Below are 26,213 nucleotides of genomic sequence, written 5' to 3'. Positions count from 1 at the left end.
TCTTAGCCTAGTGCTAGGGTAAGATGTTGGCAAGAACACAATGCTATTAAAGAGTTCAAATGTGGCAGTTTGATGGTGGGCTTTCTGTCTGGTTTCTTTTCTGTTCTGTTTCATTAGGGCCTTCATAATATCAAAAAGTCCACAATAAATAACAATGCCAACACAAAGGAAAACTTATTTAGGCAAGACAAAGCACTAGAGTATTTTGTAGGATACTGTCCTGTCACCTCTTTAGGAAGGCTGCTAAGTTGTGAGAAGGCTTACATATAACACACCTTTCTGCAAAAAGGTCCCACTATGAGAGAGAGAGAGAACATAAAGTAAGCCAAGATGAACATAGTAAATGACAAGGCAAAGAAGGTCAGCAAATAAGATGCAATCTGTACTCTGGTATATCTCAGCAATCTCTTCTGGTTTTGGTTCATATGAAGGGATAATACACTGCACATAGCTCAGAGATCCCAATTATATTCACAGACACAAACATTTAACAACTTGGTCACAGTGCCACAACTCACACAGTTCAGTACTTCCACACGTGAGAGAAGGCTACAGAACACAATTTTATTTATGTTTCACTTACTGTAATTTATGAAAAAAATGTTTGTAAGCTTCACATATTTTTCTGCACTATGCTTAATATCAGCTCGGTAATTTCTGTAGCTATCTGGAATATATAATGATATATTTATAGATGCAGCCTGAAAAGTCTCAGAATAGACACAAGTTACCTACCATAGAGCTGTTAAGCTAAGGGAGACAAATCTTCAGAAACTTCTTTCTGTAATTGCCAACCAGGTGGTGGAGAACCAATCTGCACCTCAAATGCAACTACATATCAACTACAACCCTCACCACAGCTGAGGACATCTGCTCCAAAGCAGCACAATGTGGCCACAGGGCCTGTTCAGAGCACTGGGCTGCAGGGATGTGCCTGTGCAAGCTAAAATCACATCCAACCCATCCACAGTTCTTCCTCATTGCCTGTATTGATGGGTCCACTCTAGCTCCCTGCAGAGCACTAAAGGGGCAGGAACCCTGTGTAGTCTGACATGGCCAGGAGTGCACATCTTCTGTGTAATACAACTAGTGGAAAACTGGGGGTGTGCACCACTTTGAGGCTTAATATAGACAATTTCCATAGATCTATACAATTTAGAAACTATACAAGTATAGCAATACTGCCTTCAGTACATGCATCTTTCTTTCCTGTTACCCAACAGGGCACTCATGGTATGGAAAGCAACTTTATGTTCTCTTTGCTCAACTGTAAAAATTAGCATGCTAACCCTAAAAAGAGACTATTTATTCTAAAAAACAATTAAGGCTAGATGAAGTCAGTTACAAAAGGTTGCAGAAATAGGTATGAGACTGTTGCTGATATTCTTTAAACCAGGAAAACATTTTGCAAAAAAGTGAGGGGGGCCAAAAAGAGCTTTACATCTGCCAAACCTCATGTGATGATTCAGCAAAATAAATTCAAATCAAGACAGTTTCTTTCAGAAAATATGTGATTTTACTCCTTTCCTCGAACAGAAGTCTGGAATGGCATGCCCCACAATGCACACCTTGCAGGGGGAAAAAAAGAACCAACATTATTTGTTACTGGCAAAGCAAAGATGTAGAAGCAAGATAAGAAATACAGGAGGCAGCAAGCAAGACTCACCTGGCAAGTAATATCCCAGGCTTGCAGTCCCCAGTATCTTAGAGATATCCCATCTATTGAGCACTGTGATAATACTCAATGTTTGCAGCTCACATCCACACCCTATTAAACTGTGGGTTTCAGCCTCATGCTCGCCTTTGGACAAAGCAGGCTATTTCCAGTAACACTTCTTTATTTCTCTCTGAATTTTAGGCCTCGTCAAGATGTGTCTAGAACTGTACCAGTGGCACAGGCTGAACTTCTGTACATGCAGTACTTTTACTGTTACACTTCCTCGATGCACAAGATTGCTCAGGCACACCACGTCCTGCTTCCATGACATTTATTTCACCTCTTCAAAATGGAAACACAACTTCAAAGAGGAATCAGGCCGCTCATCTGCGCTCAACTTGACATGCAAATAAGTATTTTACATGAACTGAAATGTTTTCCACAGTGTTTCTCTAACAGACAATTTTCAGATACTATACAAAGTTCCTAATTTTACATACTAATTTTAAATAAGCCTTACATTCTCAGGGTTTTAACGTATTTGATCAGGGTATAAATCAAGCAAAAACACTTTTCTCAACCATATTAAATTAGGAATTTTGCTATGTAATGTAGGCTGGGTTTTGTTTATTTTCAATGTTTTTCATGTATTTCCATTCTTACAGAGCACAGATAATCAAACTGAAGCAACATTAAAATGCTACCTACTCTCTAGACCATTCTCCTGCAACATAAACCACAGGATATTTCAGAATGTTTTATGGTTTGTCTATTACATCATCAATTTCAACAAGTCTAGCAACAGAAGATGTGAAAGCAAAGGGCAGGCAGGAGCCCCCAGCCCTGTTTCTGCAGGATCAGTGTACATTGTGATAAGGCCACCAGCACCCCATCGATACTATCACTTCCACAAATAAAAGGACAATTGTCAAAAAATGTTGCAATTGTTATAATACAGGCAGTGAGCAAGTACATTACATGCTCTGAAGCATGAAAATAAGTTAAAGAATCACCAGACAAGTTTTCAGTTAGTTCCTGATAAACTGTTCTGTCATGGTCTGAAGTTATGCTGCTGTACTGTCTTTAGACAATGGAGATTTTAAGTACTGTGGCAAAAATTTCTCTTCACTTACTACTCATTTTAAATAACCATGTCTTTATCTTATAGTTGTATTTAAACTATTCTTCTTCCAAAGCAAAGCAAATGTGATTTCTAAAGACTAACTGAAATTTAAGATAAAGGATATAAGCTGTTGATTCAATGACACTATCCATACCTAACATACCCAGAAACAATAGCACAGACCTAGAGTTTCATGCAGAGTCCTCTCACAATTACCTTTTATAGTATTTGCTTAGAAGCCCACAACTGAATAAAATAAAGGACACGTGTAATACATATTACAGCACACAGTGCATACAATTCCATGTTACAGCAGCTTTAAAGGCTTAAGACAGCACTTCTGTATGTCCAACATGCTGAGCACTGACAACACCCTGCTCAGCTGTGTCAGGGTGCACCAGCACACCTTCCCCCAGGGAGCTGCACACTGAGGAAATGGAAGGACAAGGATGTGTATTCCTAACAACAGGTCTCAAGTCTTTAAGTCAGTGAAAATTTAGTTTGAGATTATCAAATCCTAAATTTCCCTTCCACTTCTCCAAAAGTGAGCAGAGCCTTCAAAATGTAGTAAAGCACTTTGACTATAAGAAAATTAATCTCCCAGCTGCAATCATATTTAAAAGTGAAATTCATTAAAATGCAGTATTTAAGGAATATTTCCTTCAGGTTCTTTATCTTAACATCAGTACACTACTACAAAACCCTGGCCATGCTTCATTCATGCTATTAATGCTTCCACTCCAATCTCCCACACACAAGATTAAAATACCAAAATACCCAAGTAAGGAGATAGCCTTCCAAAAAAAGGTACCTGTCTTTCTACACCAACTATTCCTAACCTATCACATAACTTACCCAGTTAATAAACTGGACACTATGTGAACAAGAATACTGAACCAAAACAGACTTACAATCCCTCAGAGTCGAGTAGTTTAAATGAAAAAAAATGACAAGCCTTCAAAAGGAATTTGTGATCTCCATGGGTAATTGTTCAGGTAATCATTCAGAAGATCTAAAACAATCACTTCTGAAGAGAGAGCTCAAACCCAAATAAATTCAGTGACAGCTTTGTTTTTTTTCCCCTAGAAGACTACCAATATTAATTTAATAATGAATAATCCCTCAAGTCAACCAGCCCTTAAAATAAACACAGTGCAATGCTGAAAACCATCTCACCTCAGCAGAAGTCTCACTGTAAAGCATATGTTCAGCAAGAAAACTGGCACCTAAACTAGTTCAAAGAATATCTGTTTCTTGAAAGTACTGAATATTAGATTAACTTTTCTGTCATCAAGTGAAGAACCAATGAAGTCCTTTCCCTTTCAAAAAACAAACACAATCCTAATCAGTTTAAAAGTCCTCAAAAATAAACGGAATGAGGCAACTAATTAACGACCCCTTATACAAAAGCTATCAACACTATTTATCTGTTTCATTAAGAACACTTGGTAAGCTTTACCAACCTCACCTTGAGAAAACTATGTTAAGAAACTCGGCAAGCATTTACCAGCCAGGCTGCTCAAGAGCAAAAAAAGTCCTGACAGTCAGAGACATCCAGTGTTTAATCACAGCCACGTTCTAATACACTCCACTTGCAGAAGAGATGATTTCTAGGAAAGTCTTGTTCCAAAATCACATCTCAGCTCATCATCACACAAACCTCCATTCTCTCACACGGAAAGCCACGGCAAACAACACTCTGATGTAAAATCGGAAACTGACCAAGCACTAGTATTTTTTTCCTAGAGATTCCTTTTGGATAATATTGCGAGCACTTGAGAAAAACTATCCTCATGCCAATGCGTGAGCTCTCAGATCAATAGTATTTTCTGCACCCATTTTCCTTGCGGGTCCGTGGCAGTGTCCCGGTCCGGCTCTCACTTCCCAGCCCATTCCCACGCTATCCTGCCTTTTCCCGAGGGGAGCTGTCAGAACCGCTCCGGCTCGGACTGAGCTCTGAAGCCAGAGCAAACATCCTCTCGGGAGGAGGGCAGAGCAAACAGCGCTCTCCAAACAAAGCACGGTACCTGCCGGGCCGTTTATCTGCTCCAGGAAAAGGTGGGACACCCCGCCCGGCCGCACAAGGATGTGCAAACCGGATCAGAGAACCCGCCGGCCCTGCCCCGAGCGCCCCGGCGTGCCCCGAGCGCCGAACCGGATCGCGGGGCCCGGCTCCGCCCGGCGCGGCCGAACAGCCCGAGCAGCGCAGCGGGCGCGGCGGGAGCCCCGCGGGGCGGCGGCCGCCCGCTCCCCCCGAGGCCGCGGCCCGTGGCTCCCCGTCCCTCCCGCCCACCGAGCCGCGCTCCCCGCGCCGCCGCGCCACGGGGGCCCGGCCCGAGCTCCGCTCCCGGGAAGCCGGCGCCGCCTCACCGTGTGCTCGTGCTCGTCGGCGCGGGCGCGCAGCGGCAGGAGCGGCAGGAGCAGCAGGAGCAGCCCGGGCGCCGCCATCTCGGGCCTCGGCGTCCCCAGCAGGCCCCGCCGCGGCTCCGGCCCGCGCCCGCCGCCGACGCCACTTCCGCCCCGCCCGCCACGTCACCCGCCCGGCCGCCGGAACCGCGGGGGCGCTACGGGAGCGCTACGGGAGCCCCGCGGGGCGGGCGGAGCCCGGCAGGGAGCGCGGGCAGGCACAGGGCGGCCGCGCCCCGCGGGCCGGGCACCGAGCGCGGCCCGCGGGAGCGCCGTTCTTACGGGATGGAATTGTAATTGATATTTCGTTTTGATCGATAAAGTAACGGAAAGGTCTTTGGGAAGGGCGGGACGCAGGGCAGTGGACAAGAACCCTCTGGAGCGCAAGTGTTGGAAGCAGCATCTGAGGGAGCTGCGGTTTTTGAGCCTGGAGAGGAGGAGGCTTAGGGGAGACCCTTATCACTCTCTGCGAGTGCCTGAAAGCCGGCTCCAGCAAGGCGGGGTCCGTCTCTTCTCCCGGGGAGCCAGTGACAGGACAAGGGAAAGGGCCCCAAGCTCAGACACTGGGCGCAATTTCTGCCCGGAATGCCTGAGCAGATATTGGAAGGGGCTGCCGAGGGAGGTGGTGGAGTCACCTGGCCTGGGGGTGTTGGGTGTTTAAGGAAGGACCGGACATGGTCAAGTAGATACGGTGATGTTCAGGCCGAGGTTGGACTCGACGCTCTCAGAGGTCTTTTCGAAGCTCAGCAGTGAAATCCACAGCCCCATTCTTTACAGCCCTCGCACCAGCAGCACACGGAGCCGCAGGGCCCAGGACAGGCGCTGAGGCAGCACAGCCACACCTGGATCTTGTTCAGAGTAAGGTTTCTGTCAGTGCAAGATGAAACCCACAAACCTACCTCAAACTACAAGCCCTCAATGCAAAAAGCTCATGTCATTGAACACTGATTCATCAGACAACTTTAAAATTAATTACAGTAAAAAATTTCAAAAGTTATCTTACATATTATCTCAAAAAAAAGGGGGGGGCTATGCCATCTTCTCAAATAAAGAGAGCCAACAAATAAGCAGACAATAAATGATACGAGCAGAAGGCAGGAACTCTGTGCTGTTACATGTCATCCTTGCTTTGCAGAAATTATGCAGAAAGCAGATTTCCCTGTTACCATCATACCTATGGTAAAAGCTTTTCCTCTTGTGGATTCACACATTCAGTCTACCTTCCCTGCACATATTTCAAAGGTGTATTTATCTGAAGCCCTTTCCAGAGATGCAGGAGATAGTGCATGCACTGTTTCAGTAGAAGTGAGGTCTCTGTAGAGACACTTGCCAAAACCCATGCTTGTATTACACACACATATAGAGACTAAAAAAAAAAAAAATCCTAGACAGTTTTGATAACACCATATGTTTCTTTCTAGTCATTGCATCTCAGTCCAAAATAGAGTAGCTTACCCTTGGGAGACAGAGAGAGGAGGCTTCAGCATCTTCAGTTTTTTCAGTACTTAAGTCTCTCAGTCAGCACCATGGCCAACCAGAGCCATCTGCTGCAGCAGGGTTTGCAAGGCATGCTGTACAAAGAACAAACACTGTCCCCAGGCCTGCCAGCTGGCACCTGACTGGTGGATTGGTTGATGCCCCCACAATTGGCCAGGCCACTTAAGTTTTTACAAGCAATTTTATTATCTATTCAGTCCTTGAACTCTAATATGCATCAGAAACACTTCGTATTTCCCTTTCCACTTTCCCTCCAAAGCATATTCTTAAATAACCAGTAATCTGCATGCACACTGTTTCTTCTCTGGTCTCTTCTGAACTTCAGTTTCAGTGCATTTCTCATCCTGGGTGGAATTAACACACACCACATGCTCACCAGCACAAAAGACAGATACAGGGACTGCATACAGTGAAATGTAAGAGGCTGAAAGCAACTAGATGAACCCAACGTGTGTGGAACACACACTTTGGTGGCTAAGCAGGTGCATTGCTGTTGGCCTGTAAGAGGCTTGAAAGACATGACTGCATCCAATTGTTTACCTGCATCCAACAGTAAAGCCATCTTAGTGCTGCTCCTTTTTCCCTCAATAGGGTGAGAGTCTTGCAGTGATTGTTGGTTACTGAGATCCCTCACTTACCCAGCAGCAGTGAGAGAGGAATGCCTGAAACCACAGCTGCATCTTCAGTTTCTCTCCCCTGAGGAGTGCAGAAGGGGCCTGAACAGAATGCACTTATAGCATGGCTCACCTCTCCCACAGCACCACCAAGAGTTGGCTTTAGGTGATGGGTCAGGCCAGAGTAATGAAATATCTCAGCTTCACATGGGAGAGGGACTGAAAGGCTACTTATGAGCTACTTTCAGTAATTCAGATATAACCATGTCTGCACAGCACAAGCAAGAAATATCCAGTTCACAGCCATTGGTATTAGTCAAATGCTCAGATAAATCCCTCCCATAGAGGACATCTGGTTATAACATGGAGGGGATGCAGAATTAAAAATTAGCTTGGAAAGAGAGATCCCAGGGCTGCTTCAGTCCAACAATGTTGAAAGAAAATCTGCATGACACACATATAATTTGCTCTTCCTTTCCTGTCTTACTACATTTTTACCCACATCCTACAATTCTACTTTATGTTGTAGCTGGCAGATGTGAAAGCAGACAAATTCATCTTACCACATCCCAGCTCCACAGTCTGGGGCACAGCTGCAGTCAGCACCAAGATAGGGAATTTTTGAGTAAAACCAGGGAGCTGTATGCAAACCAAAGCACGTGACAGCTGAAGACAAACTGTTTATCTTCTGTCCCTAACTTCTTATCCTTGCTACTGTTTTCCCCATTTCAGCACCAAAACCTCCTTCCCTCCTTCCATTTTGAGCTAATAGAGCTGGAAACCTTGTTTCAGTCCAAGAAGAGCACAGGAGGGCTGCTCTTACCTCACCCTTCCCCTCGCTACAGTGAAGGAAAGCAAACTCACTGAAAGTCTACAGTGGCAGTCACTGGAGACAGCACTGAGGTTCCTTTGAAAAAAAAAAAACAACAACAAAACAGAAAGGAAAGGAAAGGACACCTCTTTATCTGTTGTGCTGTGTATGCAGCACAGCAACTGCATCCCTCTGCCATCAAAAGGAGAGGATTTATGAACTGCATTTGGAGTCACCCAAATCCTATGAGTCTAATGCATTGATGATATTTAGCATATGTCTATATCCCTGAAAGGAGCAGGGGCTCCTCTACCTTCATTCAGTGCTGGTCAAGTCACAGTTGTTGTCACTTCTGCAGCTTCACACATTGAGTTTGCCACCCTGCAAGAGAAAGGAACTGCAACTCTGTCACCTGCTCTCCTGCTGATGAAGGGGAGCTGACATGATCAGACAGAAGCTCTACATGTCCTGCCTCTACCTGAGGGATCACCTAATACAGATGTATGTCTGTTTTTCAAGTCATTCCGCCCTCTTTCATCCCTGAAAACCAAGTATGTAATGATGTTTAATTCTCTACCCTGAATGTTATCATTGCAGATTTCCAGCAGTGTCACTCACGGACAACCAGAGCCCTCAATTGTCCCCCAAGGGTTGGGATATGCACAGACAATTTCAAGGTCTGGAAGAGAGCCAAACCAGGAAGTCTCCTTAAGTTTGTAAGCCCTCCAGCAGAAAAAAGGCTGGACGTAGCCGCTGCAGGTTCACATTGGTAGAAAGGGACAGTAGAGCAAGCAGAGTCCAGCTCCCAGGCTGTCTGTTCCCTCTGCAGCCAGCTAAAATATGGCTGGTATTTGTGAGGGGTGTGCCCTGATAACTGGGGACTCACTACTGTGCCAGAGTATTTAGTGGAATGCCTTCATATTGCTGCAATGACCACACGTGAAAGACACAGAGCACAGCACTGCCACAAAGGCCTTCTCTAATTTGAGAGCTCAGTCATGTCATCTTTTAACACCATATCTGCAACTTGCATGAAAAAACTTAAGTCCAGCTGGTTTGTGATACAGAAGGTCCCTTACCAGCTGTCTTGGGAATTTTCATGGTAAATACAGGACACACAACACCTTGTCTGTCTTCCTCAGGAAGTGAACAGAAAAAGGAAAGGCATTTTCAAGGCTGTGTGCAAAATACATTCTTGTAGAAAATTTCTCATCCCCTCCATGGTTTAATGATTGCTAAAGGGGGATGCTACACCTTCTGAAAGGTCAGTATAATTGTATTAAAAATGTTATGCTAAGCAGTAGTACATTCATCTGCTCCTGCTGTAATGAGCATTTTTCAAACATCTTATTTTCTTTACTTTATAAGCATGTTTTCCAGTCAAGCCCTGATAGACTGTATTGAGAGGTTTGATAACAATGCTTTTCAGGATTTAGTTCCTAAAAGGACACATGTGCTTTCTTGATCAGATGGGATCTTCATGTTGATGCAGGGCTCCCAAGACACACATCAATGTTCTTCCCAATGATGATACCTTTTCTTGAAGCCCCAAAGCACCAAAATTCTTCCAACTAAAAAAAAAGTTATAAAACGCCAAAAGGTCCCAGTGAAAATCATGGGAGAAGTCACCAGAGCTTCAGGGAGGACGAAGGGGATGAAATCATTTGGGTCCCAGTTATAAATAATTTAACGCAGCCCAAAAAAATCTGTACAAACACATGTATAAACAAAAAAAATCTCATATTCCACAGATGTTGAGAGATTCAGCGACCTCTTGGGGGCACAGGTGGAGGATAAAAGCCTTCACAGCTCACAGGCCTATAAAAAGACAGATAATGAAAATGTATGAAAAAGTAGTAGAAAATAGAGTTCTGGAACAACACATTGCATGCAATAAAATCATATGTAAGCATAGTGTACAATCAGTAGTCATACAAGAACAAAAACAGGCTGATTGAGCAACAGAGCAGATGCCAAGCTGCCAGAGCATTGTTCCTGTCCAAGCCATTTCTTCTGTTCTTTAGTTGCAGTAATTCTACTATTACTGGAAAGAGATGCTAAAATGGTTCGTTGGAGTAAAACTTTGAGAGTTTGGTAGCTTTCTCAAAAACATACTGCTGCCTTTGCTAACTGCCTTGCTTTCTGTCCAAGGCTTCCATAAGGATTAACTGAAAACACACATTTTGAGCTGCATTTTAGTTTTACCTGCTTGCACCTCGAGGAGGCACTCTGGGAGGCCTTTCTGGGAAAGGAAGCCTCTCTGCTTGGTGAGCAACTGGGCTGCGACTCCTTGCTGTTTCTGGGACTTCACTGTCCTACAAAATGAAGAGAAGTGTTTACAGAACAGCAGAATCTGGTTCTTGGTATCCTCACAAAAGTGGCTACATTTTGGCATTTCTCTAAATGCAATGCCAGCTCTGAGCTCTTTTTTCAGCATGAAAACAAAGGTGTGTACTTAAGGACAGCAGAGCAGTACATAGCAGAGGTGAGAGCTTACCTCAGTGTCCCCTTCCATCCCACTGCTGACACTCAGTATACTCCGAGTGCTGGAGCGGTTACTTGCACTACCTGGAGGAAGCAAGAGAAAAAACTGATTAACCAACCCTGGGCATTTAACTGCAAATTCCTAACTCAGGGCTCTTTCTAACCTCATACTTAATTCTTGCAAATATAATTAATGCTTGTTTATATTAATTTATTTTCACTGGTTTTTTCATATATTTGGGATCCAAAACCAGCATTTCATACAACACAAACCACAGGCCCAAGCAATTCAATTATGCTTTCTTTTTAGATGATTTCTGCCTTATCTTTCTTTATCCAGTCTTCTGGTCAAATACTCACAACCACAATCTATTCTTTATATCTGTCATATCATGTAATATGAAAATATATAATGCTAATATCATCTGGAAGTCAGGCAAATATTTTCACAAGGGTTACACACCCAACACTTACGTACATTTAAATTATCAGTCCCCATATCTTTAACAACTACATGAAGATAGATGGCTCTCAGCACTGTCACATATTCATTCCTGGAGTGACTGCTTAAGAAGTTATTGTTCCAAATAAATAACTGTTTACTACTCCCTCTTAAAACAATCCTCCATCACCACAGAAATGTTTCCTAGTCTATTTCCAAGCTAAAAACAAGTTTGTTCAAACAACCTTCAGCACCCATCTATGCAAACCCATTAAATGTCATGGACTCAGAGTAGGGATTGTTTTTTCAATCAGTCATGCCAATTCCAAAGGTGACAGGAACTCACAAACATTCCCTATACTGCTATGGCTGGTTTCAGTACTAAATAGATAACATTCTATAGAGCTGTGAAATATGGGGATACTACTATTCAGAAACCTGTACACTGAAATGGTGGCTAGAGAGGTTTTCTCCTAAGATGCAGTCCCTTCCTGCTAGTTTTGGTAAGTCTCATCAGCTGATACAAACAGCAGCACTTCAGAGTGCTAAATCCTGTGCTAGGGTCCATTCTCAGCATCACCCTGTGAGAAAGAACACCAGGCTACGTACAGCAAGCTCTGCAGACTTGTTAGTGCTTCTCTCACATGTGCTTGTAGGCAAGTTACTGGCTCAGACAGCTGCCTCTGGCACCTGTTCTGGATGAATGCCAGCTGAACCTTGCCAAGAGTCACAAAGGTGGTAACCTAACAGGAAGTCAGGTTTCCTTTCAAAGGACCCAACTGGTCCTAAATGATTTCTGCAAGAATCGCTCAAGTCTGCAGTAAGAGTAAGAACACAGGGATTTAATTTGCACAAATTAAATGTAATGAAAAGCAAAGATAATAAAAATGTGCAGATTGTCCAACCACTCAAGAGGTCCCACAGTTACCAATGAAAAATGCTTTCCTTTATATAAAACAATTTAAGAAACAACGTATAGAGACTGGCTTCCAGCCCTTCAGGCCAGAAGAGCACACAGCCTGCTGGCAGTCACAGCATGGGAGCATCCCTTCCAATAAGGCAGCAGCTGCCATCTACTTTTACGAACTGAAAACAGGTGGCATGCCTTCTCTGAGAAGGGCTCAAGAGAATCTTTTGCTCAGCTTTCAGGTTCTCCTTCTGCAGAGATGCAGACAGAAGATGCCCAAACCACTTGATGTACACCTGGAATTGCTTCTACAGTTTTGAGAACAGCTGGCCTGAGGCTGCAAGGTTTGGAGTGGCATTGTCAGTGCTGGGATTCAGGAACAGAAGTCCTGTCCCCTGGGCTGACCCCAGGGTAAGGCTTGGGAAGTGTGTTCCATCCAGCTCTCCTGTAGGGACAGTGATGCTCATAGGTTGCTTACTTGTTGTGCTGGATGTGCTTTCTGTTTTCCAGTCTCCTCGTTTTAACTCCCTTTTTGGTGGAAAAAGGTTTTTCCTGGGCGTGTATTCATATATTCCACACTCTGGTTTCCCCAAAGTATTACGAGAATGTCGAATGGGTACTGTAATTTCCAAATCTGGAAGGGAAAATGAACAGCTCCAAAAGATCTATGCAATTACAGCCTCCAAGAGACAGTTTTGCACTTAAGGACAGAGTTAAACACCATTGCATAAGGACAATCAAAACTGTGTATGAATGAATCAAGATGCACTCCACAGATGGGGACATCCTTTTCTTGGCAGTGAAAATGAACAAAGCAGTTTCCTAAAGTTTTTGTCAACTGGCACATGGATGTGCATATTAAATATCACAGAACCTCAATACACATGGACACACCTGCCTGAAGAGCTTGTTAATATGGTTAGCTGCTTCATTGCCAGAGAATTATCAGAATCAAAGACTGTTACCTGCACTTTTGTCTCTTTTTTGCTTCTCCATTTGCCTCCTGGTTATGCTGTCTCGTAGACGTTTCAGATTTTCCTAAAATCATCACAAGATATTCTTTTCAGGGCTTTGGATAAAGAAAGATGAGCAGCTTTCTAACAAAACCAGTATTATATTTTTGCTAACTTTGCTAAAGTTTATATATAAAGTCATTATATTTTAGCTAAACTTGCTTTGCAGTCAAGCTGTAACAAAGCTTGCTAGACCTGGCTGAAGTCCAAACCATATCAACAGGTTTTAATCTATTCCTTTCAGAAACCCATGTGTGCCTTTCAGAAGCCAAGTTTTTTTTCTGATGTTCATTATGTATGTTAAGGTCAAGTTCACATATGGGCAGTTGCACATAAGCAGCAAATTGGATTTAGAACTCTGTATTTTCTGTTTGCACTGTGACACTGGCACAGAAAAATGACCCACAACCAAGTAACTGCATTGTTCTTTCTGTACCAATGAACAGATTATCCTGACTGCGGGGACAGAAAGGGCTGCCATGCATCCCACAGTGTGAGGTACAACTCAGAATTTAGGATATCCCCAATGAAGAAATGTAGCTGGGAGCAAAGACTCTTCACCATTATGTGGCAGCATATTACACGTTACAGTACAAAAAGGTAGGGGGGGAAAAAAAGACAACTTTTTTCAGCAGGGAAATATGTACAGATCTGAGAGGAGGAAACCCCTGAAAAGCAGAGGAAGGAACTGCTGTACCATGAAGCAAAATTCAGAGCAGAGACTTTGAAAGCTGCTCATGGCATGGGGCACAGAGCATGCCACTTCATCTCTTCAACATCAATTTACTCAAGTAGCACTGTGTTCTTCTCTGGGAAAAGAAGGGACTGTTTCTGGGTAGAGAGGACCTTTCCAGGAGGAGAAAAGCTTTGCTTGTTTTGGAAGTTGTCAGCAAAATGTCACCCACTGGAGACTAGACTGCCACAGCATGAACAAAAGGCTCCAAAAGAAGCAGGCACTGGTTTTAAAGAGGGAGCCAAACTCTAACTTGAGAATGAAAATTTTAAACTACAACTGATAGTTCCACCAGTCATTATGTCACTGCTGCCAACTGACTCCCTCTTTCTGTTAAGACACCCAAACACTCTGCTTTTACTAATGACTATTTCTAGACCTTGCCCAGCTGCAAAGAACAGTCCTGTAGCCATCAACAGTTGGAGAAATCAGATCATCTACCAGCTAGGGCTTTACAGCCAATACATCATCTGGGACACAGAGTCTTCACTGATCTCAAATGGATGAGAGCCAACAAGTTAAATGTTCATCACAGAAGTCCCCTGCCAGCAGGTAGGTGCTAGGTGACCTCTAGAAAGGTGATTTAGCCAACTGGATTTGATCCAATTCCTTGTATATACAGATCATCAAAAATTGATGCTATTACTGCAAGACAAACAGATCTGTAAAACTGCTTGCTGCTTATTTGGAACAGCCTTCCCATGGCAGGAGAGAACTCTGCTAGCTGGGGGGGACTATGTTAGCAGTCTTCCTGCTCCAACCAGGAAAAAAATGTACCCACGCTGAGAAGCTTGTGATATATACCTAGAGAGACAGCTGTATTTCCTAAACAGTAGCATAAGTCTGTACCTGCTGGAAGCGGAATGATTCTGATCTCTTTTTCTGGTTCAGTTGCCACTCCTTAAAATGAAGTACAGCTTCATCCACAGTGAGGATGCCCATTTTCACTTGCTCCTGTAATGTAATCAGCTGCCGCTGGCCTGGGGTTTTCATTCCAGCAAATGGATCATATATACTTGATTGAGACAGGTCCCTTACAGGCCTGACTATTGTCTCTGAGGAGGGAACATCAGCAAAAATATTATTAAACTTGTGGATCTACCTTCCTCACTGAATACAAAGAGAGCAAGTACCCTTGATCCAGCAGACATTAAAAAAAAAAAAAAAAAAGAGGAAAAAAAAGTACTACAGACTGAATGTTTCCTAAGTGTTTTCTTCTTAGGCCATCCTACTAATTGTCAGGTCTAAAAGCCCAGCTGAGGGGTAACATTGTACACAAATATATCCCAGGGATAAGCTCTGCTCTTAAAAATGTAATTTAAGTAAAGAGCACAAAACACATTCCTTAAAGCACCTGCTTCCTCAGCAATTCACAGAACAGTGCTTTTACCTTAGCAGTCACAAAGCTAGATTCTATCTAGGTAATCTATGTAGTTTAAGCCCAGAAACTGAAAACTCATTCCACTGATGATTTTCTAAATAATTTGTAACATAAAAAAGAGCTCCCCAGACATGAGATGTGCTCCCCTCACACTCTGCACTCATAAAAGTTTCCAGTGTCACAAATGGTCAAAAAGATTGGGTCATTCATAGAGGACTGTTATCCCCAGAGCTTTGCAAAACAGTCTATTCTGTCATATTTCACACAAATGAAGCTACCATAACAGATCTGCTTTTGGATCACTGAAAGGATTTTCAGGGTGAACTTCTGCCTTACCTTTCTTAACCCTTCCTCTAGGGACATAAAGATTCTCAGGTCTTTGAGCCTTCTGTGCAAAAACTGCAAAAGAAACATTCTTTAGATACTGAAATGCATCACATGAAGACAGAAATAGCAAGGATGAATACGGCAAGCATACACAATTCTGCACTGCCTTACAGCTTCTGTTACCCTTCTCAGTCCATTGAAGAAAACAAAGATTTGTACAGCAGAATTTCCTTTCTATTGACCTCAAAGAATTTAGCTCAGACACCTCTAAGAGAAATCTGGACATGATTTCTCCTTAGCTCTGTCACAGCGGGAAGAAGTCACAGAAATTACTCTCTCACATGTCATTGTGGTTCTTGTTAGAATGGAAAGCTTGGTCATATATCATGAACAAAGCTGCCTAATGAACTAGGAGGAACAATCTTCAATTTCAATAAAACCCCACCTCAGAGGGAGATACTGAGGTATAAAATCATGTCCTAGACAGATGCAGTTGAATCAATGATAGCATTACAGATCAGCAATGTCTCAATTTATTAGCTCGATTGTGTCCTTATGTCAGGATCTTTCCCACTTAGTTGGACTTGTTTATACCATTTGGGGTTAATCTGTCATGCTACTGCTTTCAGGAAGAGGAAGCTTAGGCCAAGATCTTGGGATATAACATCCCCACATTTTCAGAGTAGGCAAAAGATGAAAAAACAGATATGAAATTGGATCCCAAAGGTAACTTGACTCCAGAGTCAAATAATCCAGTGATCCTGGCATTTATTTGGCAACTGGAGCCCATGTCAACTGTATCCTACAGTTTACTGGTCTACATTTCCACTGATAACCAACTCACTTTTGGAGATGTACAGTTCATTGTCTGGCTGTGGAGAGCTAGATTCTGGTCTTGGAACAGGAACTGGAGGTCTGTTAGCCATTTCCTGTGGAAAAGGGTCTTGTTCCACTGAGTAATACACATCTTCACCATACTGCTCATGACCTCCTTCCTCAGAATCTGGCACATCCATGCTACCACCTACAATGAAGCAGAGTTTGTAAGAATAATAATCTGGCCACTTCACTGAGCACTGGTTCCCTCCAGATGCATTATGTACCACATTCTTACCAAGCTGGTCATTTCACAGCCAAAACCACCCAGTTTTGCAGTGCCTTAGATGTACCAAAGACCTTTATGACAGGACTTGATAAAGTCATTAACCTCTAGTAGCATGTAACTGCCACTATGCCTGTACCATCTCTTTAGAGAAATAGTGAAAAATCTCCTAACTCTCCTTAAGAATTTGAACGTTAGTTTAATTAATTTCAGTTAATTAACGTACTTTAATAGTGAACAAATCAAACAGACCAATGGTTTCCAAAAGCTGTGTGATGGTCTACAAAGTACTAAAGAGAATTAGTCCTTTGTCTAAAAAAAGCTAACTATGTGGGCTATCTTCTATCCCTAAGAGATCATGAAGAACTCTCTGGTTCTGTTTAATTGCTTTAACTGTGCTACTGCCATCCTTCCCTCAAAATAGGTCTCACCTTCTAAAAACTTGCGGAGCATTGAGTCCTTTGTAGTTATGGAAACTTCATCTCCAGCAACTGGAGTGTCTGGTTTGGACTGAAGCATCTCTACATCTGAGAAAAAAAAACAACCCAGAAAAATGAACCTGTCAATTATAACCTTCAATACATGGAACAATGTAATATGACATAATGAACTGGACCTTTACTTTGTGGTGACAATCAAAGCAGCTGGGCAAATGCCCAGACATTCTCCTTGAAGAAGGCTTCTAAGTTGCTATGTTCAGTCCACTCTGCACAAATTTTTTCCAGCTGCCTGATGCTTACACTTGAGGGTGACTAACAATCCTATTGAGAAGTTCTGACAAGGCTTCAAGCAGGCATTGAGTTTTGGCCATTCTTGAGCATGTGTTGGCCAGGTGAAAGTTTTGACCTCTGGACAGTGCCCCAGAGAGGAAACCATGTGCCTTGGAAAAACAAGACATTAAAGGCAATTTTCCCATGACACATAAGATAGTGTTTATTTTATTTATTGGAATAAAGTCAAAACAGTTGGCTGAGTTAATTACTTGGATCTGGAAAGTGTTTACAGGGTCAGATGATAATTCAGCAGTGAGAAAGGACTGACAGCAAACAATAAGATACTTTGTTAATTCAGTGTTTTGACATAAAGAATTCTGATTTTAAAGAAAAAGGTGAGCCTCATCATAACACTAACACTAATCTTAAAACTAAAATAAAATGTTAGGTAACCATATTCCTAATGATATTAAAAACAAGAGTGATATCAATGGATTGCTGAGGCTTATTGATATAAGTGAATTTTTGAGATATATCTATGTCATATATCTACTACTATGTAAACTATATAGTTTGGGTTACATGTGAGAATTTGAAATACTTTTAACTCATTACAACAGCTTCAGTCCCCTGTTACCTTATTCTCAAACAAGTTTCTACCAGAAAAATTGACCCTGTGGTATCTAATCTTCCTTTGATCAGTCTCTGAAAAACTGTGGTGGAAGCACACCTTAATCACAATAAAGGGGCACAGTGCCACAGTATGGCTACACCTAAAATAGCCCAGGTATTATCCTCTACACCACAGCCATATCTACTCACATACAGGTAATTCCTAGAAAAAGTACTTCAAGAGAAGTTAGTTATGATTCCTTAGTGAGCCATCCTCACAAAGTCAGTAGATCCTTCAAGTCAGTACAAAAGCTTAAATCCTTTATTTGTGATGGCAGCTCTAAACCAGCCAGCACTCATATTAATTTCAGTGAGAGTTTGCCTGTGTGCTGGTATTCTAAATGATATTGAGACACTTTCACTTTGAGAGAATCAATCCAAGTGCTGATAATTGCACCAATTTAAACTTATCTGTTATGATACAGGTAGATTATAAGCACTGTTCAGACAAGTTGTTAATATTCTTCAGGCAAAGTCTAACAGACCAGGTAAGGAAAACACAATTTCAATAAAAGACTCCTTAATTGAGGGCAGCAGAGCTTTGTGTGCAGAAGCAACACACTAGAACTCCAGAAGAAGCAGGAAAGAGAGGCTTTCAGAGTCCAGTTCAAAAGTGCTAAATTACAGGGAGCTCAATTTGCAAGAAAATTCCATGCATAGTTTCTGGGAGATCTGGGCATTTCAGGCCTGGAAGAAGGGGAGTTTGGCTTAGTAGTGTTGAGCTTGTTTTCTAACCATCCACAGGCTTTGTCAATCAACCTCATTCAGAGGTGCACTGATTACCGGCAGACCTACCAAGCATCTAGAAACTCTCACTCATTCCTGCAAACAAGAGCAGCTTTGTTCCTTGCAAGTCCAACCTGATTTACTGCTTATCTCCACCTGAAGACAGAATAACCCTGGTTTTGGTAGCAAAACTATCCCTGCAGTGGCCAACAACACTTAGCAGAAAAGAGTTTATGATTTCAAGGAAAGAACCAACAGTCTTCTGGACTTCATAAACAACAAAAATGTGTTTTATAGTATCATTTAATCTAAAAGAGGAGAAAACAGTCCAATATAGCCCATAAGCACAAGTGTTTCAAAAAGAAAGCTTTTCCCCTGAGGCAGCACACTTAAAAACTGCAGAAACACTAGAAGTCCTTAAGTACCTTAAGGAGGTACTTAAAATATAGGAAGCTAAATTTTCTGCTCATTATGGGAATCATATAATAGATATCAGTGGGATTAAGTCAGACCAAACAGATAGGTGAGTAAGAACAGCAAATTTACAATTGCTTAACAGAGGTAATTAATTTGGCATTTTCAATTGGCCTCACTGAATATTAATGAAATAGTAAAAAAGTTAAACATATGCATATTTATCAGAATTAGCTCTTTATTTTTAGCAATAAACCAATCAGATTAGAATAATGATTTTTCACTTATAATCTTTTCGGTATACATATTTCTAGATGTTCACTTTCTTTTGCTCTCAAGCTGTTGCACTAGAATCTCAACTCTTGTTTTTCAGTTTCCCAGTTGTCAGTAAAATCACATCTGACAGTGTTCTTTTCTGTCAATGTCAGTTCCTAGGTACCAGTCCTCAGGAGGAAAAAGCAGGACATTGTAGAAAATTTAGTCTCATTTCTATATGTTAATTTATTTGCTCAGGGTTCAGGGAGTCCTTAAAACACTGAAGAAACAGCTCTCGATCTTGTACACTATCAATTAAGAAAAGGCATAGAGCAATTTTGTCAGTCAGCCAATGATGGAACTGCAGCATAGTTTCCTTGTGGTGAGAGCAGAAAAGGTGTAACTGAGGAACTCCTGTGTGTGAGAGAGATGAGTCTTGAGCAATCTGATCTAAACACACCTCCCATTGCAGAGGGCTTGGACTGGGTGAGCTTTAGAGGTACCTTCCAACCCAAACCTTCCCATGATTCTGTAACTCTATGAATGTACATACAAAGATCTTCTGGGGCACCCGGGACAAATCCAGCCATGGATTCATAAAGCTCTTCATCGGAGCCTGGATTCAAGGAACATTTCATTAACAGATCAGTGGACAGGTGAGCCATGGACTCATAAACAGACTCATCCTCCTCGCCTTGCATCAGCTCTTCCTTTATGTGACTCTTTAGCATATCTGCAGTTTCCTGGAGAGGAAGGAGAGCAAAAAAAAAAAAAAATTAAAGTCTCTTAAATAAAGAATCTAGAGAATAAAAGCAAGCAAAAGATATCTCACTTTGTCATCAGTGATAAAAAAAAAAAAAAACAAAACTCTGAAGACAGCTCATTCCCAAAGATTAAGGCTCCTTAAGTGACTTAAATCCCCACTACAGCTGTCTGGGTCAAACTTTTGAGATCTTTACTGTATTAATAGGTAACAAAGGTGAAACAAGGGCTGCTGACACATTCTGAGTAGCCATTGCAGCCTCTCACCCCACCAATTTCATGTCCTACCCAATATCTGCAAAGTCCCAGAACATAAGCACAGCTCATTCTAAAAATACAAATGTTTGTCAAAGGCTATTTTGGGGCACGCATAGCTAACCATAAAGAGGAAAGTTTATCACATGCAGAGCACCTGCAAAATAGCAAAGTTTTAGCTTTGATGTAGATTCAGTTTCAGTTTCTTGGCATTAGCAGCAGCATGTAACACCCAGAGTGGGAGTACACAGACCCTTTTCTGTGATATTAACAGGAAACCTCATAGCAGGCAGCAGTTCATGCAATACAGGCAACTTCTGATTCACAGGAGAGCAGAATCCTTTCTTTTGCATTTGCAACATAGAGCAGGGGGGAAGGCAGAGCTTCACCAAATCACAACACAAGGAAGCAAAAGGTAAAGCTTCATCCCATTCTCCTTCCCAAATTCCAATTATGTCACAAGCACCACCTTAATAGTTGCAATACTACAAGATACTCTTCCATTCCCAAACGCAGACTCATGGGCCCTCAATCCACAGGGCATGTGTGTCAAAGCTGTCTACACATGCTTCCCTCCACAGTCAAAATGTGTCAGGCCAATAGTTCACACAATGCTTTACAAAGGTGCAGAGGAACCTTTGCCAGAGAGAAAATCAGGTGAGTAACGGGGTTTAATGGGATTTTCAGACATCCATACTAGTGATAGTAGTGACACTATTGCAGATGTTTGTGTGCTTTGTACTGTGCTGCACTGACAGCTCCAGCAGGTCAGTGAGGAGGACCTGCTCTTAACACAGCTCTGTCACTGTGCTGGTGGAAAGAACATGGGAGGAGCACAGTACTGCAATGAGAGGTTGGAAGGACTTCCTGCACATCTCTTACTCACCCCAATGCAAAGATTGTGATCTCACTATTTACAGTTTCTGCAGCCCTCCTGATCTCAGAATATGGAATGGTTTTTATTTAGCTCTAATGTATAATTGTCAAGAAGCAAGGCCCAAGTCCAAGAACTACCCATGCCTCCTAAATAGGGCTCAAATGCTACAGTAATTGGCTGGCAGAACCATGCTAAAGCTACCAGATTTATCACCCAGCACTCAGACAATGTTAAGGACAATTAAACACAACTTTTCAACCTAAAGCAAAGGCAAATAGAATTCAGATGTGGTCAATGTGACCCGAGTCAAGGAGCTTCTTGTTATTTTGAAGCATACAGGCCAGAAGGAGCTCAAACTGAAATGAAAGGAGAAACTCTGTGAGTACCCAAGTACTGCACAGAAACAATTGCTTGGTGCAGCTGGAGTCAGGTCCACATCATAATCTGGAAAAGTTCAGAGTGTATTTTCTGGGGGTGGGCTTAGCTCAAATAGAAATGAACTGTCAGTTGGGATCCCTGATAGAACAAACAGGGAATGGACAGCTATACCAATGCAGGGAGAAATGGGTATCAAGTGAAAGAGGCAGACTACACAGATCAGCTGTGAATGAGCTAGTAAGCAATCCTGCCTATACTAAAACTAATAAGAGAGCACCTCAAATTGTATCTTCCTAAACATATTCTGTTCCCATATTATTCCCTAAAGTAAGCTGGATGAAGGGGCTCTTTCCCAAGATCAGAACTACAAGAATGCACTAAGCACCAACCACATATCCTCAGAAACTTCATTAGATGGATGGAGGAATGGAAGCCAGCTTGGCAGTCTCTACTTCCATCTTACTTGCAAAAGCCCCAGGAATTTCCCTTGCTCCAGAGACACACCTAACCCTCTAGCCTGAAAGTTTGCAGTGTGGCTGGATGTCTGTGTTCTACATCCTACCACAAGATACTTTATCACCCCAGCACTCCTGCTCAAGTAACACTGAGTGCCAAGCTCGGTGCCAGAGCCTGGTGTGGGACGAGGCAGAAAGATGGCTCAGCTTCCCCTTACCACATATTCATCAATGAACTGGCGCAGATCCTTAAAGCCGTGCTTTTCTGCGATGGTGTTTGGATAGTGGCCATACTTGTTGGCTACGCTGTAGGCCTGCAGTGCGCCAGGGCACGTAAGCAGCAAGGCAGTAAGGTTCTTCAGCCCGTATCTTGCAGAGAAGTGAAGCAGTGTTGGCAACTCCTCATCCCTCTGATCTGTGAGAACAGGAGCCCATTAGAACCTAAGTTTTTCTCTAGTAGCAGCAGAGCCAGCAGGTGAGAAACAAACACAGCAATCACACGGAACAAAGCAGCTGGGAAATCCCTGGAAGGATGTATATGGTTTCAAAAGCGAGCCAACAGCACAAATTATCTTGTGCATCTCCAGGCTTAAGTCCTATAACCTTTAGTGGGGAATATGACACTGTAATAGCTTAAATGCATGTAGGATCACAGATTTGCAAGGACTTCTTAGACCATCATTACAAAAAGACAGCATACCAACCCAACTGCTCAGTGCCCACTGTGTATCTTAGGAGTTATGTGGTTTGGGGAAAAGGACTGGGCTGTGGAGAAAAGTCATGAGGCAAAAGAATAATGCAGAAAATCTGGGAGACATTTGGGGAGAACCATCTTTTCACTCTGGTATGAAGCTGTCTATATAGCAGCATCTGCCACAGTGCAGGGAAGTGAGAATGACAGATGTAATATAAAAGGGCCACCTGACTCAAATAGCAATTCCCTTTCTATAGACATCATCAAAATTTAGCTTCCTGGCTGAGATCCAAGGTTTTTGAGACAGCCTGTGCAGGTACCACCCACTGCAGTGTTAAAAGTGCTTCAAGGTAAAACAACTGATACAAAGAAAATCTATAAACCAAGTGTCTTTAAACGTACTTGCTGTCATATCTTCTTCTTCCAGCTGGTTGATTCCAAACAGGTGTAGACCACTAGCAGGAATGTTCTTCTTGAGTGACTCAGTCAATAGTTTGTCCAGGGCTTCTATGCTGTATGGCACAATTTTAAAGGCCTACAGATAAATGGAAAGCACTTTTGTTTGGTAGAATCTGGAGATTCAGTTAAGGTGAGATTTATATGGTGTTGTTATTATTTAACACAATCAGAAAACAGTAGGTATAAATACAAAAGGTAGAAATGTTCAGGTCAAACAAAGAACTTGGATAGCTTCCTGGTGTAGAAACAGAGTACCATCAAGCTCAACAGATGAGAACTGTATATTCCACAAGACAGCACAATGAGAAAGTCCCTCATGCAACTGGAAGCACAGAAAACTTGCTTCCTACTTTCTTGGCAGGTATACACTTACTTCTGAAAGTGTTCCAATGAAATAGAACTCCTGCTTTAAGTATGCACTAGTCTATTTTGAATTGCACTCACGCTGAGTTCAGCTTTTGGACTGGTTCTTTACCACTGGGAAACAGGCACACTCCCTAAGCAGAGGCATCAACCTGTACCAACTGCTACACAACCTGAGCTAAAAAGCAAGGGAAACACAGTCTCCCCTGCCCCAGGTATATTGGTGACTAACAAGGCTGCTCTGTAGGCTTCCATTACATGGCAGATCAGGAACATGCAGGCAGGCAACAGGGCAACGCTGCAGAAAACTTTCTTGTGCAACCTTTACCCCTCTAATAGGGTTCAGGTACCCCAGCTGGGCAAAACAGAATAGGAAAGCTGAGTGGCTGTATTGAAAAAGTGTTAAGAATCAGCAAATCCTTTTATGTTACTCTGCTTCGTCCAGCTAATATGAATCTTTGCTACTATTTACATATTTTTTTAATAACACCTAGGTACAAATTCCAAAATGTTTCATTTCTTTATGGTACTTTCTGTTATATCAAGTTCTGTCATTCCAACCTTTTGAAGTCATCAAGATCTAAATGTAGGTGTTGATTGACCACATTTTTTTTCTTAGCTTGATAACCTGACTCACCTTGGCCAGCTATGTGCTCCAGAGACAGAAAAAACAGCCATGCTTTCAATAAAAGGGGATATGAGAGTTAGGTGAAAATCCCTAAATAACCTTGCATTTCTTCATTTCAGAAGAGCTACTTCATGGCAAGCACTTTTGCTTATGCCTGTTTGTTCAGCCTCTGAAAGAGCTGGTTTCCAAAGCAGCTGATTGCTAAAGTCCTTACCTGGCACATGAACTGTACAGGGTTGGCTGCATTAGCCAACAGATTGCTGATTTTCTCCATGTCAGTATGGTAAGTGACACTTGTTTCTCCCACCATCAAGTCCCCTGAATATATCTGCAGGGTCACTGTCCCAGAGGTTAAATCTTTGAAAAGGAAGAGCAAAAATAACTATTAGCACAAACAACGGGCATGAGTTTGCATGATGTACTGTGAGGACAGGAGGAGTTTGGATATACCACCAGATGGCTACCAAAACAGTTTCTGCTATATTGAACTCATGAGAAGTCATGAGAAGAGTCATAATCTTGGAACTCTAGGTAGGAAAGTACTTTGGAACTACCTTCTTTATGGCTGTGTCAATGCACATAACCTGCTAAGTCCTCTGCTAACAGTAGACTGGACCACTAATGTTATAAGAACTCCACCTTCAATAGAAAGCCACACATCTCTCCACCTCTGGCTTCTCTGGAGCTGTCTATAAAGCCATACCATAAATACAAAGAGCTGGGGAAGAAAAGAAATCAAAAAAATCACTAGAGATTTTGCAATCTCTGTCAGCCTCACTAGACTCTGAATAAAATCCATGAAAAGGAATTCCAGCTTTGCAACTTTACCCATGCACAGGATTACCTTATACTTGCACCTTGGAGGTTCTCAATGTTTTGCTTAATATGCATTTATAAGTCTGAACTTTCTCTTTGAAACACAGATATTTTCAATCCCACTAAAGCTAGTCTTTCCCTGTTAAGAACTTGGGAAATTATGAAACCATTAATAACACAAAGGAATTAATTATTTCTCTTACTGTTAGAAACTTCAGAGCTTACACTGTACACTCCATCAATGTGAAGGTCATGTTTATAATTCAAAGTACAAGTTTGTTTTCAGGTCAGTGTTTATATTGTAAGACTTAAGACATTAAATTAAGGCCTTATATGTTCATGAGGTCACCTTTAAAATCAACTCACTTCACTGACTTTAGGGTAGTTGCTTTAATGACTGTTAGTCTATTCTCAGAGAGAATAGCAGAATGACTCTTCAAGAGGACAAACTAAGGTAGATTAAATAAAATAATGCTGAGAAATAATAGCAATCCTTAAGGCTCTGAAATCATTCCCTTAAAGTTCAGTGAACCTAAAGTTTAGGCAACCTTCACTTTTGTAAATGTAAATATTTAGAGTGACAGAACGTATCTAAATTAAAAGCCAGAATAAATAGTCTCAGCTCTGATCACAGAGATCACTACACATTAAACACATGCCATTATAGTCATGTAATTATTTACTGGCACTTCCCTTCTCTCTTGGTGCCCTGCCAATGCTAATAATGGTGGTGGTCATAACACACAGCTAAGTTCAAAGTGCTCTACAAGCTGCAATGTGTTCTCAGAACTCCCAGCAAGGTGTTCCCACCCTTCAACCCTACTGCTGCTGAGGGGAAAACAAAGCCCACAAGCAGCAGTCTCGCTCACTTCCTCATCAAAAGTATCACAGGTGAGAAAGCAAGTTCAAGATTTTCTGGACTCAAGTTTTTCTGCACTGCAATCTTTAGCCTTATGCCCCTGGCACTTCTCAGGACAGGCAGGTTGAGATAGAAAGGCAGCAATGGTGAAGGAGAGAAGGAAAAAAAAAATCTCAGTTCATCTTACTTGGAGCCTTCACAGAGATTGTGTACTCATTCTCCATCTCAGCCAGCACACGCACAGAGGATGCATTCTCTGGAGAAAATTCAACTTCAGTTTTCAATTCACCGTCTAGTTTACATTTCATGATAATATAAACTGTTGTCTGCACCTAAAACAAAAGGCATTACAACACAGAGGTTCAAAACAAAAACACTTGGTTAAGTCCA

The 26,213-nt window shown here is 42.2% G+C and overlaps 2 protein-coding genes across 5 annotated transcripts in view; both read right to left on the bottom strand.

Moving 5' to 3' along the window:
* The window catches only part of TM9SF3 (transmembrane 9 superfamily member 3), a 41,257-nt gene extending 35,999 nt beyond the window's left edge, over positions 1-5,258 (bottom strand). The window contains exon 1 of the mRNA XM_063163674.1: positions 5,151-5,258. Coding sequence (XP_063019744.1) covers positions 5,151-5,228 — 78 coding nt within the window. The 5' untranslated portion in view covers positions 5,229-5,258. The remainder of the gene's footprint in view (positions 1-5,150) is intronic.
* A 1,587-nt stretch (positions 5,259-6,845) lies between these two features.
* PIK3AP1 (phosphoinositide-3-kinase adaptor protein 1) overlaps positions 6,846-26,213 on the bottom strand; it is a 36,861-nt gene continuing 17,493 nt past the window's right edge. For all 4 annotated transcript variants that reach the window (XM_063163671.1, XM_063163669.1, XM_063163672.1 and 1 more), the window contains 14 exons: positions 26,011-26,155; positions 24,363-24,505; positions 23,101-23,233; positions 22,223-22,419; positions 19,831-20,020; positions 16,929-17,024; positions 16,240-16,419; positions 15,405-15,467; positions 14,537-14,742; positions 12,907-12,979; positions 12,420-12,575; positions 10,606-10,676; positions 10,314-10,423; positions 6,846-9,926 (listed from right to left, as the gene is read on the bottom strand). In XM_063163671.1, coding sequence (XP_063019741.1) covers positions 9,872-9,926; positions 10,314-10,423; positions 10,606-10,676; positions 12,420-12,575; positions 12,907-12,979; positions 14,537-14,742; positions 15,405-15,467; positions 16,240-16,419; positions 16,929-17,024; positions 19,831-20,020; positions 22,223-22,419; positions 23,101-23,233; positions 24,363-24,505; positions 26,011-26,155 — 1,818 coding nt within the window. In that variant the 3' untranslated portion in view covers positions 6,846-9,871. The remainder of the gene's footprint in view (positions 9,927-10,313; positions 10,424-10,605; positions 10,677-12,419; positions 12,576-12,906; positions 12,980-14,536; positions 14,743-15,404; positions 15,468-16,239; positions 16,420-16,928; positions 17,025-19,830; positions 20,021-22,222; positions 22,420-23,100; positions 23,234-24,362; positions 24,506-26,010; positions 26,156-26,213) is intronic.

The sequence above is a fragment of the Melospiza melodia genome, chromosome 9, assembly GCF_035770615.1.
Source record: "Melospiza melodia melodia isolate bMelMel2 chromosome 9, bMelMel2.pri, whole genome shotgun sequence".
Lineage (NCBI taxonomy): Eukaryota > Metazoa > Chordata > Aves > Passeriformes > Passerellidae > Melospiza > Melospiza melodia.
Note: the sequence above shows the minus strand (reverse complement) of the source record. Positions and strands in the feature narration are given on the sequence as shown.